At 41.0% G+C, this 12,513-nt stretch overlaps 1 protein-coding gene across 1 annotated transcript in view; it reads left to right on the top strand.

The window, feature by feature from the left end:
- Positions 1–714: 714 nt before the first annotated feature.
- The window catches only part of TARS3 (threonyl-tRNA synthetase 3), a 60,875-nt gene continuing 49,076 nt past the window's right edge, over positions 715–12,513 (top strand). Inside the window, exons 1-4 of the mRNA XM_077762418.1 lie at positions 715–750; positions 893–961; positions 1,844–2,040; positions 9,528–9,651. Coding sequence (XP_077618544.1) covers positions 715–750; positions 893–961; positions 1,844–2,040; positions 9,528–9,651 — 426 coding nt within the window. The remainder of the gene's footprint in view (positions 751–892; positions 962–1,843; positions 2,041–9,527; positions 9,652–12,513) is intronic.

Here is a 12,513-nt window from a genome sequence, read left to right as displayed (position 1 = left end):
GGGGTGGTGGTCCCGCCGGAGGGAGGAGAGCGGCCGCGGCGCGCTGCAGGGCCCGCCCCTCGCCGAGCCCGGCTCTGTGCACCTGCTAAGGCCTGGGAACCACTGAGTAGCCCGGACATTCTTTGGAGTCTTGTATTTCCAGCAGTCGCCAGACTGACTTAATGGCGTGATTTTGCCGTTCTTCCAGTAAATTGCCAACCACTCATTTTCTTCAGTAGCAGAAATAGCATTTTCCTTTGTTTGAAAAAAAAAATGCTGGAATGATTAAAATTCGCTGTTCTTACTTGAGCAGGAAGACCAACAGCTGCGTATACAAACTCTTCCGTTCCCTCTAATGAATAGCTGGTTCAGAGCTATTTACGACGGATGGTTTTGTTGTCATTCTCTTGCTGCGATCTCTATATATAACGTTATTATTTAACAATACTTTAATATTTTGGTTCATTGAAGGGCAAATTATCTTGGTGCAACGTAAGACTTTTTCTGAAGTTTTGAAAGGTTTCTCAGACTGTGGGGTGTTCTTGAGTTCTTTACCAAGGGTAACTGTGGTGCACTCTTAACATCTTCCTAAAATAGTGCATTTAAAGTCCGGCGGCAGCTACACAACCATTTTACAGCGACATTATCCGTTAAAGATTTAGGGGGAAAACTTTAAAGAGAAAAACATGTTAAATGTACTTAGCAAGAGTGTGAGAAAATGCACAGTCAGGAAGGATGGAAATCCAGAAAATGACTCGCCCATTGAGAGTTGTAGGTGGCGGTCAGGGCAGCCCAGCCTCCAACATGGGAGACTTGCTGACTGCTGGCATGTGCCTCTCTTCTGCACGTTTCAGATGTGTTGCTGTCTCCTGTCATTGCTGTGAGTTATTTATAATTTACCTTTATTTCTCAGCCTCCTTCTAGTCAAAGCCAGGAAAAGAACACTAAAACGAAGGAGGAGGAAGGCAGGCCTGAGAGTGAGGTAAGCTGTTGCCATGGAGATAATGTACAATCGACTTGTCATTTATATATATATATATATTTAATGTTTTTATTTACTTCTGAGAGAGAGAGAGAGACAGAGACAGAGACAGCATGAGCAGGGGAGGATCAGAGAGAGAGGGAGACACAGAATCCAAAACAGGCTCCAGGCTCTGAGCTAGCTGTCAGCACAGAGCCCTATGCGGGGCTCGAACCCATGAACTGTGAGATCATGACCTGAGACAAAGTCAGACGCTTAACTGACTGAGCCACCCAGTCGCCCCGCGACTTGTCATTTAAATGTGCTTATACAATTAATTGCCTGGGATCGTTAATTAAAACATACTTGCTAGTTTGGGGCACAGTAGTATGTTTAAAACCTTGTAAGCCTTAGATTCAAGTTGTCTTAACTTCGAGATGAGCTAGACAGTCAGCTGTATTTAAATGCTCTTATGTCTAAGTTGAGATAGCCCAGTGTTTCTTTTGTGTTGAAGAAATTAGCTACTATAAATCATTAAAACAACCAGAGTATGTTTCCAGCATAAATACTTGGCAGGAGCTAAGAAGGAATACCTGGCCTCAGAGGGATCAGTCTGGTTGAGATCAGACCAACAGGAAAGACAGCTAGAGAATAAAGTAGTGTGGTGTATAAATAGGTGCTAATTGGACTGTGGCACATGGGTGTTAAACATGTAGCTTAGGGAGATGTGCTAGTTAGAAGAGGTGGGCTCTGAACTGGACCCTGAGAGCTAAGAAGTGACCAGAAGGAGACTTGGAAATGACCTGTGGTGTGCAGAGTATGGGATGAGACTTACTAGAGGTTGAACAGTTAGAAAAAAGTGGGCCGTGAATGTTAACTCTCTTGTATTCTGATGACTTTCAGGTGAAAAATCAACCCAATTTTGTTAAGGAAAGGTTGAAGCTTTTTGAAATATTGAAGAAAGACCATCAGCTCTTATTTGCCATTAATGACCAAAAGGAGAATACAAGCAATGTGATCACAGTGAGAATGGCTGATGGGAAAACAGTGGAAGGGGAAGTTTGGAAAACAACACCTTATCAAGTGGCCGCTGAAATTAGGTAAACTATAATTTGGAGAAGATATTCTTTATTCAGTATTGTGCCAGTGCTTGGTGGCAGTGTGTTCTCAGGAACTGTGAAGAGTATTTTTTTCTTGCTCAGTTGAATTAAACGAATATTTACTTATTTTTGAGAGAGAGAGATAGCATGCACGAGCAAGTGTGGGCAAGGGGCAGAGAGGGAGGGAGACACAGAATCCTAAACAGGCTCCAGGCTCTGAGCTGTCAGCACAGAGCCAGATGTGAGGCCTGAATTGGTGAACTACGAGATCATGACCTGAGCTGAAGTCGGTCGCTCAACCAAATGAGCCATCCAGGTGACACTCAGTTGAATAAATTAAATGTCATTAGTTATTTCCCTCTAGCTTCTAAAGATGGCATTTAAATAAGTAATTGAATATCAGAATAAAATCTCTTCCTCTTTAAAATGCACATTTTAAAGTTCTAATAAAGTTCTAATAAAAATATATAGATGAGAAAAACAAATAATCCTTGTCAGGTCCCATTACATGGACGTTCATCATCAAGATATTTCCATGAGGTTTTACGGATCTTTTGCTGGACTTGACTCCAAGTCAAGTCATTGTCTCACCAGTAGATAACCATGGGTGTTTCTTCAAACCAAGTTGGCCAGATGGCCTGAAGTTCCAAGCCTGTTTCCTTGTATTTTCCATGGAAATAATACATTTCCCGTTTACCTAATGAGGTTGTAAAAATTAAGTGAAATACTGCATATGAAAAATACTCTGAAAATTAAAGTGTCTCCAGAAATGTACAAAATGTCTTATCATAGATCGAAGATGTATGTATTAACCTTGGAATAAGTGCTTTGACTTTCCTAGAAATTAGATACATTAGTGAAGTTCTGTTATTTTGACCACTGTTAATTCCTAGCATTAAATATAATTTCTGGAAGCTATAGCTCAAAACTGTCATGTAAATAAACTTTGGCCATATAAAAAGCAAACTTTTTCAACAATTGAAGTCCTCAGGTTTCCTTTGAAAACTATGGTTAAGATTGTATTTTTTTTTCCCATACTATCATATCCTGTACTCTGAAGTCCCCTCCCAACCTGTTCCCATGTTTTCCAGGAGAGATGAATAGATGTCCTGGGGAAAAATGGCCTTTGAGGCAAATTAAGTTTATGCTTCTTCATGGAAAGTCAGTTTGCTTGTTAGCATATTGGAGACTGAGAAGTCCTACCCTGAAGAAACCAGTTCAAACTTGGGAAACAAAGTTTTTTGATTATGGAAGATGTTCTTCGTTGTACCCCTAATAATATGCATTTCCACAGAGTACCAGTTTATAACCCCTACAATGAAGTTTCAGGATAGATGGGTTATAGGAGTGCCCAAAAGTAAAGTTATCCCAAACTAAAAGATTGAGCAAAGCTTGCATCAGGTAAACCTGGTAAGAAGAAAGTAGTGATCATAATATTACTATCAGACCTCAGAATTTGAGGACCAAAATCATCAAATGGGATAGTGAGACTTATTTCCAAAACACACAAACAGTATAATCCGTAATAACTATTTGTCACAAACCTTTATGAGTTAAATAATGTAGCATCAAATGAGAAATAGAAAATTACAGACGCTCAGGAATGGTGGACTTTTAGCCTGCTTTTATCAGTTTGGGACAGATCATATGTATCTGAATAATGACATTGTGAGGTAAACTTAGTGGTTGCTCACCAGTCTCTGTGGCCTAAGACTTCTCAGCACCAGTGGTCATGTTTTTGACTCCTCAGAACCTTAATAAAATGCAGAAACATACAACTCACATTCTGTGAGTAAAATGAAGTCAGTTATGAACTCTTACTAAACATTAAATGACAAGACAAAACAAAGTAAAACTTGAAAATTAAAAAAAACAATGCTTCAAAATGACTACTGTAAAGCGAAATAAAAACAAGCCCAGAATTTTAGAAAATACTTCTAATGAGGAAAATATATATCAGAAATCTGTGGAATGTATCCAAAGTAGTGATCAGAAATAGATTTGTAGTGTTGAGTGTTTTTCTGATAAGAATAAAAAGAAACAGACTATGAGTTCAACTCAGGCAGTTAGAAAAAGAACAGATTAACAAGGAGGGATCTCTAAAAAAGTGAATTAAAGATTAGTATTAACTAAAAAATTATCTGGATAAGTAAGGGTTCAGTGAGGTGGCTGGATGTAAAATAAATGATAAATTAATAGCTTTATTAAATTATTCTGCCTGTTGTCTTACTTAACTGAGGGTTGATTGCACAGATGATTGTTTCTTCCCTGGGCAAATGTATGCCTTTCTAAGCATAACATGTAAAATGAAAATCATTAAGGAAAAGATGGGCGGATTCAAACTACACAAAAAATAAAACAAGAAAAATGGCTATGTGTAAAAATGACACATAAAACAGGAAATGACAGGTGTGAAAAAAATGTACCACATAAAACAAATGATTGCTCTTAAAGTGTTTTTTTTACATTAATAGGAAAAAGATGAAAGCTTCAACAGAGGAATAGATTATCTGAGAAATGTAAACAAAAATTATTCTGTGTTACTGATTGGTCAGAGATTTACGAATAGCAGTTAATACTGATAGAGTCTTGGGGAAGTGGCTCTGGTGCAGGGTGGATAAATAGGTCCAGTCTCTCAGACGTTTAAAACCTTTAAAAACATGCAAACCCTAACCCTTGGACCCAGTGATTCTATACATAGCCATTTATCCTAAGAAAATACCCCATAGGAAAAAAATGGGCAAAGGACAGTTCATAGTAGTTGATGAAAAATTATTTTCAGAATGTGGTCCCCAAATGAACAGCACTATCACCATCTGAGAACTTAGCAGAGCAAATTCTTGGGGCCCTACTCCACGCCTCTTGAATTAACTAGCACTCTGTGTGTTTATGAGCCTCTCCAGGAGTTTCTGATCCAAATCCAAGTTTGAGAACCCCTGAGGTAGGCTAAACTGCTGTAGCAAGAGACCCCCCAAAGACCGTGGCTTAAATGAGGTAGATATCACGTTCTCTCATGTGACAATCCAGAGATGACCAGCCTAGGCTGGTGGAGGACGTCTCTGGGCCATACAGTCAGTCATTGGTGGACCTGGGTTCCTTCTGTCTTGCCTCTTGCCATCGCCTAGGTAGGGTTTGTCCATGGGTAGGGGTGGAAGCTGAGTTCATGGATCCACGGATTCGCGTGCAGGCCGGGGGGTGAGGGGGGGGAGAGCAGCTGGAGAACAATGATGCTTTGAGGCCTAGACCCCTCAAATGGCACACTGTCATCTCCACTTACACCCCATTACCTCACATTTAGTCACATGGCCACCCTGGCTGTAAGAGAGAATGGAAACGTAGCTCCTGCCAGCCAGCCACATGTCCAGCTAAAGCCGCCTCACCATGGAAGAGAGGAAGCATGGTTTAGGGGACCATGTCTGCCACAGTGTACCCCTCTGACATCCAGAGATCTGTGGGACCCTCTTTTCATCCTCCCACACACTCAGTCCCTCCCCGGGTGAGACAACTCTGGGTCCCATCTGCTGAAAGCACGGGATATTCCAGTGATATGCAGACACCCTGTCGGGCTGGCTCCTTACGCTCTGGCAACAGATAAGCTACCAGACAAGGCTGCCCACCCGGCATGTATACACAGCGGTGGAGTACACACAAGGCCATCACGAGGGAAGCATGTCTGGAAAAAAGAAGGAAGAACAAAGTACTGCAGAGAAGGCATCAGGTCCTGCTGGCAGTGATTGTGAGGCCCACAGCCTGGCAGTGGGCCGTGCTCGGATCGGGCCACCCGGCCACCCCTTGTTTTCTGCGAGTAGCTTGCTTGTCCACTGTCCTCCAAGGGCCCTGATTTTGCTCTGTGGGAGGGTCCTAATCATCCTTCATTCTCATTAGCCACTCTTGGGGATTCAGAGCTCCTCTAAGGCTCCAACGGTCACAGGTGTTTGTAAGATGGTCTCGTAACTGGGCAGCACAGTTGTCTGCAGCCTGGTGGGCTTCTGGTCTGTTTGCTTCTAGTCAGTTCCACGAGAAGTAATCTCATTGGAGGAATTCTAAATTTCTATTTTTTAATGATTTATTTATTTCTAGGAGAGAGAGAGACAGCATGAGCAGGGGAGGGTCAGAGAGAGAGGGAGTGACAGACTCTGAAACAGGCTCCAGGCTCCGAGCTGGCAGCCAGCACAGAGCCCGACGCGGGGCTCGAACCCACGAACCGCGAGATCATGACCTGAGCGAAAGTCGGACGCTCAACCGACTAAGCCACCCGGGCGCCCCACGTTGAAGGAATTCTAGATGGAGACTTCTCACACTTTCATTCCTTGGCTTTTGTGCTTGACTCTTTCCTCACTCCCTCAATTTAATGGACTGAGGTTCTATGAAACAACCGGCTTTGGGAGGCCAGCACCCTTTAATCCGTGTGGTCTGCCTGGCCCCTCTTGTCTGTCTTCACGTATGGCTTTAGAGAGGGTTTTTAAACACCGGTCCCTCCTGCTGTTTGGGAGAAAAGACTGTCTTTCCAGTCTTGCACAGCCTCACATTTCTGGACTCTGAGTCAGTTTGGATTATAGGCCACAGGTAGAGCTATTCTTGGTGAAGTCCTGTCCCTTCCATCTCTGCCTGGGAACCAGAGGATCCTCACCTGACCTGATCTCCCTCAGGTGGTGGGTTTGTTTTTTTTTTAATGTTTATTTTCGAGCAAGCGCAAGTGTGGAAGGGGCAGAGAGGAGGGGGGAACAGAGGATCCAAAGCAGGCTCCGCGCTGTCAGCACAGAGCCCTATGTGGAGCTTGAACTCGCAAACTGTGAGATCATGACCTGAGCCCAAGTCAGTTGCTCAACCGACTGAGCTACCCAGGCGCCACCCTCTGCTGGTGTTTATAAAAGTTGCAATAGCTACCCAGTGTTTACCAACCTTCTGCCTTTTTGTAACTGCTTCTTTTTTTTTTAATTTTTTTTTTTTAATTTCTAGGAGAGAGAGAGGGAGACACAGACTCTGAAGCAGGCTCCAGGCTCTGAGCTGGCAGTCAGCACAGAGCCCGACGCGGGGCTCGAACCCACGAACCGCAAGATCATGACCTAAGCGAAAGTCGGACGCTCAACCAACTAAGCCACCCAGGCGCCCCTTTTTGTAACTGCTTCTTGATGTGCTCCAGGCATCGTAAGCACATGAGTGTGCCTGCAAATTTTATCAAATATTTTATCAAATATCTGTCAATATTTGATATTTTTCAAATATCAGATTATACCATGACAAGGGCTATTGGCTTTACGTATGTCACTGCCCATCTGCTAAGCCAGTGCCGTGCGTTTTGTTGTTAACTTCCAAGTCCTTACTTTTTTTTTAAACTAAACCAAAAATTTTTTAAAGCTTATTTATTTATTTTGAGGGAGACCGGAGCAAGCGCAAGTTGGGTAGGGGCGGGGAGTGGGAGGACAGTTTCTGAAGTGGGCTCTGCGCTGACAGTAGAGAACCCAGCGAGGGGCTCGAACTCATGAACCCTGAGATCATGTCCTGAGCCAAAGTCCAACCCTTAACTGACCAAGCCACCCCTTTACTTTTTTGTATTAGTTAAAATAGAGGCTAACTGCTGCAACAGCTTCGGTGGCTTAAATATGATCCAAGTCTCTCTCGGGTAGGTGGGTAGCAGTCTGCAGGTGTGGGGTCAGGATACGCTTCTCCAGAAATCATTTGGGGACCAGCATTCCCTCCGTTTGGTTCCTGGACCGTCTGTATGTACAGTGTTGGCTCTTGCGTGCACGGTCGAGGGGAACCCCATAGGTGTGCTGGAGTCCGCAGAAGGCGGGGAGAGGATGGAGGAGGGCTTCGTCTTAAGGCTGAGATTCGGAAGTGCTACCGACCACTTCCGCTTGTACCCATTGCTTCCAAACTTTGTCACAAGCCACATCTGGCTGCAGGGAAGCCTGAAAAACTACTGTACCAGAAGGAGAGAATGGATTTGAAGAATCCCCAGCAGCCCCTCACAGCCAGTAAAAGTGAAATAAAATTCTACTTCCTTAGTAACAACATCTGACATTTATTAAGTTTGTATTATGAATATGCCTTATGTAATCCTTAGAATAAATGTATGAGGAAGATTGTACGAATCCCTATTTTACAGATGAGAAACTAAGGCTTATAGTAAATTGTCCAGTGTTCAAGTCCAGGTTGGTCTGACATCAGAGCAGTTGCTCTTAACCATAGCGCTGTACCGCTGCTCAAGTTGCTCACAGAAAAGCAAGTTAAAACATTATGCTGTAAAGATGAAACAGTTTAATAGCACCTGACATTGTGAGGACACAGAGAACAGGTATTCTTGTTCCATTTCCTGGGAGGAAAATTTGGCAGTATATTCCAGCAAGGTCATTAAAGCTCATTTCCCTTGACTCAGCAGTTTTACCTGATGAATTTTCCCTGGGAAAAAGTAATTGGGAACTAAGATATGTGTTCAAGAATGTTCACTCCTGTGTTATTTGCCATTGCCAAAGCAAAACAAAACATTTTCGCAAAGAAATAACCAAAATGCCCAGCCATAGAGGGTCCATTAATCAACTCTTGATTCTGCTGCAGCTATCAACCAGCATGGTTTTCTAGTCTGTCTACTGTCTGGGGAAGCGTGTGACTTACTAAGTTTAAAAATTACATGGGGCGCCTGGGTGGCTTAGTCGGTTAAGCGTCCGACTTTCGCTTAGGTCATGATCTCGCGGTTCGTGGGTTCGAGCCCCGCGTCGGGCTCTGTGCTGACTGCCAGCTCAGAGCCTGGAGCCTGTTTCAGTCTGTGTCTCCCTCTCTCTCTGACCCTCCCCTGCTCACGCTGTCTCTCTCTCTCTCTCTCTCTCTCCTAGAAATAAATAAAACATTAAAAAAATTTTTTTAATTACATTACTGAGTAATATATATAGTATGGTACTATTGTGATTTTTATATTTGGTGTATATATTTATCCAAAAATGTGGAAGGACATACAGAAAAATGTTAACAGTAACTTCTGCGTGGTGGGATTGAGAGTGCTATTTTTTTTCTTTGCTTCTCTGTGCTTTTCAGCTTTCTTAATGTGTTATTTATGTCAATAATTTTCAAAAAACAATAAGTGTGCGTGAGTGTGTGTGAGAGAGAGGGAGAGAGAGAGAGAGAAAGAAGAAGGAGGAGGAGGAGGAGAAGGAGAGGTGGCTGCAGAAAAGACTAGAAAGACATGTACAAAAATGTTAGGATTATTTATTTATTGGAAGTGGTGAGATTTAGATGTGATTTTTATTTTATTCTTTGTTTTTTCTCTGTTTTCCAAGTTTTCTTTTTTATAGTGAATGTTTACTACTTTGGTATTTAAAATAAATGTTACAAAAATTTGAAAAACCTCTTCTTTTAGTTTACATTTGTACTTTCTATTCACTTACAAAAAAATAAAAAAGACAGCCCTGAAAATTATTTTAATCTTTTGTTTTAATGAATCACTGCAGCATGTGATAAGGTTAACTCCCAAGTGACTCTTCTTCTACCAGTCAGGAATTGGCTGAAAGCACAGTGGTCGCCAAAGTCAATGGTGAATTATGGGACTTAGATCGTCCTTTGGAAGGGGACTCCACTCTACAGCTACTTATGTTTGATAACGAGGAAGCCCAAGCTGTAAGTATTTAAAAATCAATCAACTAAATTTTGGGTATTGTGAACTATATTATGTATGAAGACACATATCGAAGTCAAGAATTATGAGTTTTGGAACCTTCTAGAACTTAAAATTTGTGTATTGATGTTTAGTAAGTTTTTAGTGAGTTTCTGTGGAATGAATACATAACTAATATATAACAGCTTTTAAAGTAGCCCTTATTTATAATTTCTGAAAATAGTTGTGCCCTTATGCTGTAATGCTTTAATTATGAAATCAATGTACATTTGACATGAATTTTTAATAGATTCTTAGAAATGGGTGTACTTTATAGTATAATATGTGTGTATAATATAATATGTGTAGCTTTGGTAATTGGGAAAATTACCAAAGCTTAGATATCTTTTATTATTTATTTTTTTTAAGTTTATTTATTTTGAAAGAGAGAGAATCAGTGGGGAAGAGAGAGAGGAGGACAAAGTGGGTTCTGTGCTGACAGTAGAAAGCTCTATGTGGGGCTCGAACTCATGAACCATGAAATCATGACCTGAGCCAAAGTCGGATGGACACTTAACAAACTGAGCCACCCAGGTACCCCTTAGGTATCCTTTAAGTACTTATTAATGTAATATTCTATAAAATAGATACATTTTCATGTAGGTCTCTGATATACATTGTTACCTTAGCTTTGCAATTTCTCTTCAGGTGGTGTCCATCATTTGCCTAAAACCTAACCTAAGGTTAGCTTAGGTTCTATTAATTGTGACACTTGGTTTCTTGACTTATTAATCCAAACTTACAAGAACCATATCATAATTGCTTTTCTGTTTAAAATATGCAAAGCATAACAGTTAAATAGCTAAACAACACAATATTAATAAAATCACATTGAAAGTGATTTAGAAAAAGCAATTTTTAGGAGAAACGCAGAGCATATATGTATTATTTAGTTTTTCTCACCAGTTGTTAACAGCTGTCATGTAACTCATCCCAGATGTGATCCCTAGACTTTACAATTGTATATATTCCCTCAGTCACCTGACCAGCATCTATGGTGCTGGATACATATGCCAGACCCTGTAGGGCTACAGTGGACAGAGCACGGAGACTCCTGCTTCCAAGAATTTACCTCTAGGGGGAGGAGGTAATAAACAAGAAAACAACCAAAGAATGGTTTTCAGATAATGTCAATTTCTGGAGAAAGTCAAATAGGGGCTGGAAACCAAGAGCAGCCTTGCTAACTGGTAGGGCAGTTAGTAATTTTTCTTTATTTAATGTTTTTTGTTTAATTTATTTTTGAGAGAGAGACAGAGTATGAGTGGGGGAGGGGCAGAGAGAGAAGGAGACACAGAATCCCAAGCAGGCTCCAGGCTCTGAGCTGTCAGTGCAGAGCCCGACTTGGGCCCAAACTCATGAACCTGAGCCAAGGTCGGCCGCTTAACCAACTGAGCCACCCAGGCGCCCCACAGTTAGTTTTGATCCTGAACTAAAGGCCCAAATCCTGCCTGAAAGCCTTGTGCTTGCCCACACTTGTCGTGGCTCCTATGACTCTTTTTTAATAGTTGGATATTGAACTTTTTCAATCTGTCAGGTATTGGGGTATTCAGGGGATGGGGGAACTACCAAATTTAATGTTCCATGGGGGTGTCAATGTCTTGGGTTCTTTCCTCCTTGCATTCAATGACATCATGAAAAAGAAAATATTCTTTATCATGGGAAATCTTTCTAGAGTGCCTAACCAGTGTTCTCTGCTTGCCATACTCATAACATGGTATCTGACATCAGATTATAGGGCTCCCATAAATATGTGTGGTTGTTGATGAAAATAATAATAGTAATAAACATTTACCAGGGCCAGGCACTGGCTATGGCCCTTATGCATATGCGCATTATCTCCTTGAGGCCGGAGTTACTCTAGCACACAGGTCCTGTTTTAATACCCATTTTACAGATGAAGCAACCAGAATCAAAATGGTTAAGTAACTTTTCCAAGCTCTTGATGCTTCTTTTAATGTAATTTAGTAACAGAGACTTTTGTTGTTGTTGTTCCTGGAATTTATTTTTTTATTACTATGAACATACTGAGGTGTTGAATAGAAACTAATTTGTGGACATTTAATACATATCCATGAAAAAGAAATCCTATAGAAAAACAAATTTTGAAAACTGGGATCTAAAACAATGGTAAATTGGGGTGCCTGGGTGGTTTAGTCAGTAAAGCCTCCAACTCTTGATTTCGGCTCAGGTTATGATCTCAGGCTGCGTGAGATTGAGCCCCACATCACGCTCCATGCTGAGAGCACAGATCCTGCTTGGGATTCTTACTCCCTGCCTTTATGCCCTTCTCCCGCTCACACGCACACCCACATACACACACACAATCTCTCTCTTAAAATAAGTAAATAAACTTAAAAAATTATAATGATTTTTAAAGCATCTTTTTTTGCTTTATGGAAAATTTCAAGACTCCTTTCTATTTTAAAAGGTGATTTTGTTTATAAGAACATGTAGTGCATCATGTAACATACGGAAGAAGTACTCTCCACCTTTTAGATAAATTCATGTAGAAAATGACAGGAAGATACANGATGGGCATGGAGGAGGGCACTTTGGGGATGAGCACTGAGTGTTATGTGGAAACTAATTTGACAATAAACTATTTGTAAAAAAAAAAAAAGAAAGAAAAGGACAGGAAGAATATTCAGATAAAGCTGACAAACACACAACAGAAACAAGGGGAATTTTATAAAATGATGCAGCTTGCAAGTTTAAAATACATCTCATGATGCTTCCTTTTTTTTTACACTAATTATACTCATTTTATTTTTTTTATTTTTTTTCTTTGAACAAATTTTTTTTCTGACAGATATATTTATTTATTT

The sequence above is a fragment of the Crocuta crocuta genome, unplaced genomic scaffold, assembly GCF_008692635.1.
Source record: "Crocuta crocuta isolate KB4526 unplaced genomic scaffold, BGI_CrCroc_1.0 scaffold93, whole genome shotgun sequence".
Classification (NCBI taxonomy): Eukaryota; Metazoa; Chordata; class Mammalia; order Carnivora; family Hyaenidae; genus Crocuta; species Crocuta crocuta.
The sequence above is the reverse complement of the archived record's forward strand: the minus strand, read 5'-3'. Positions and strand labels throughout refer to the sequence as shown.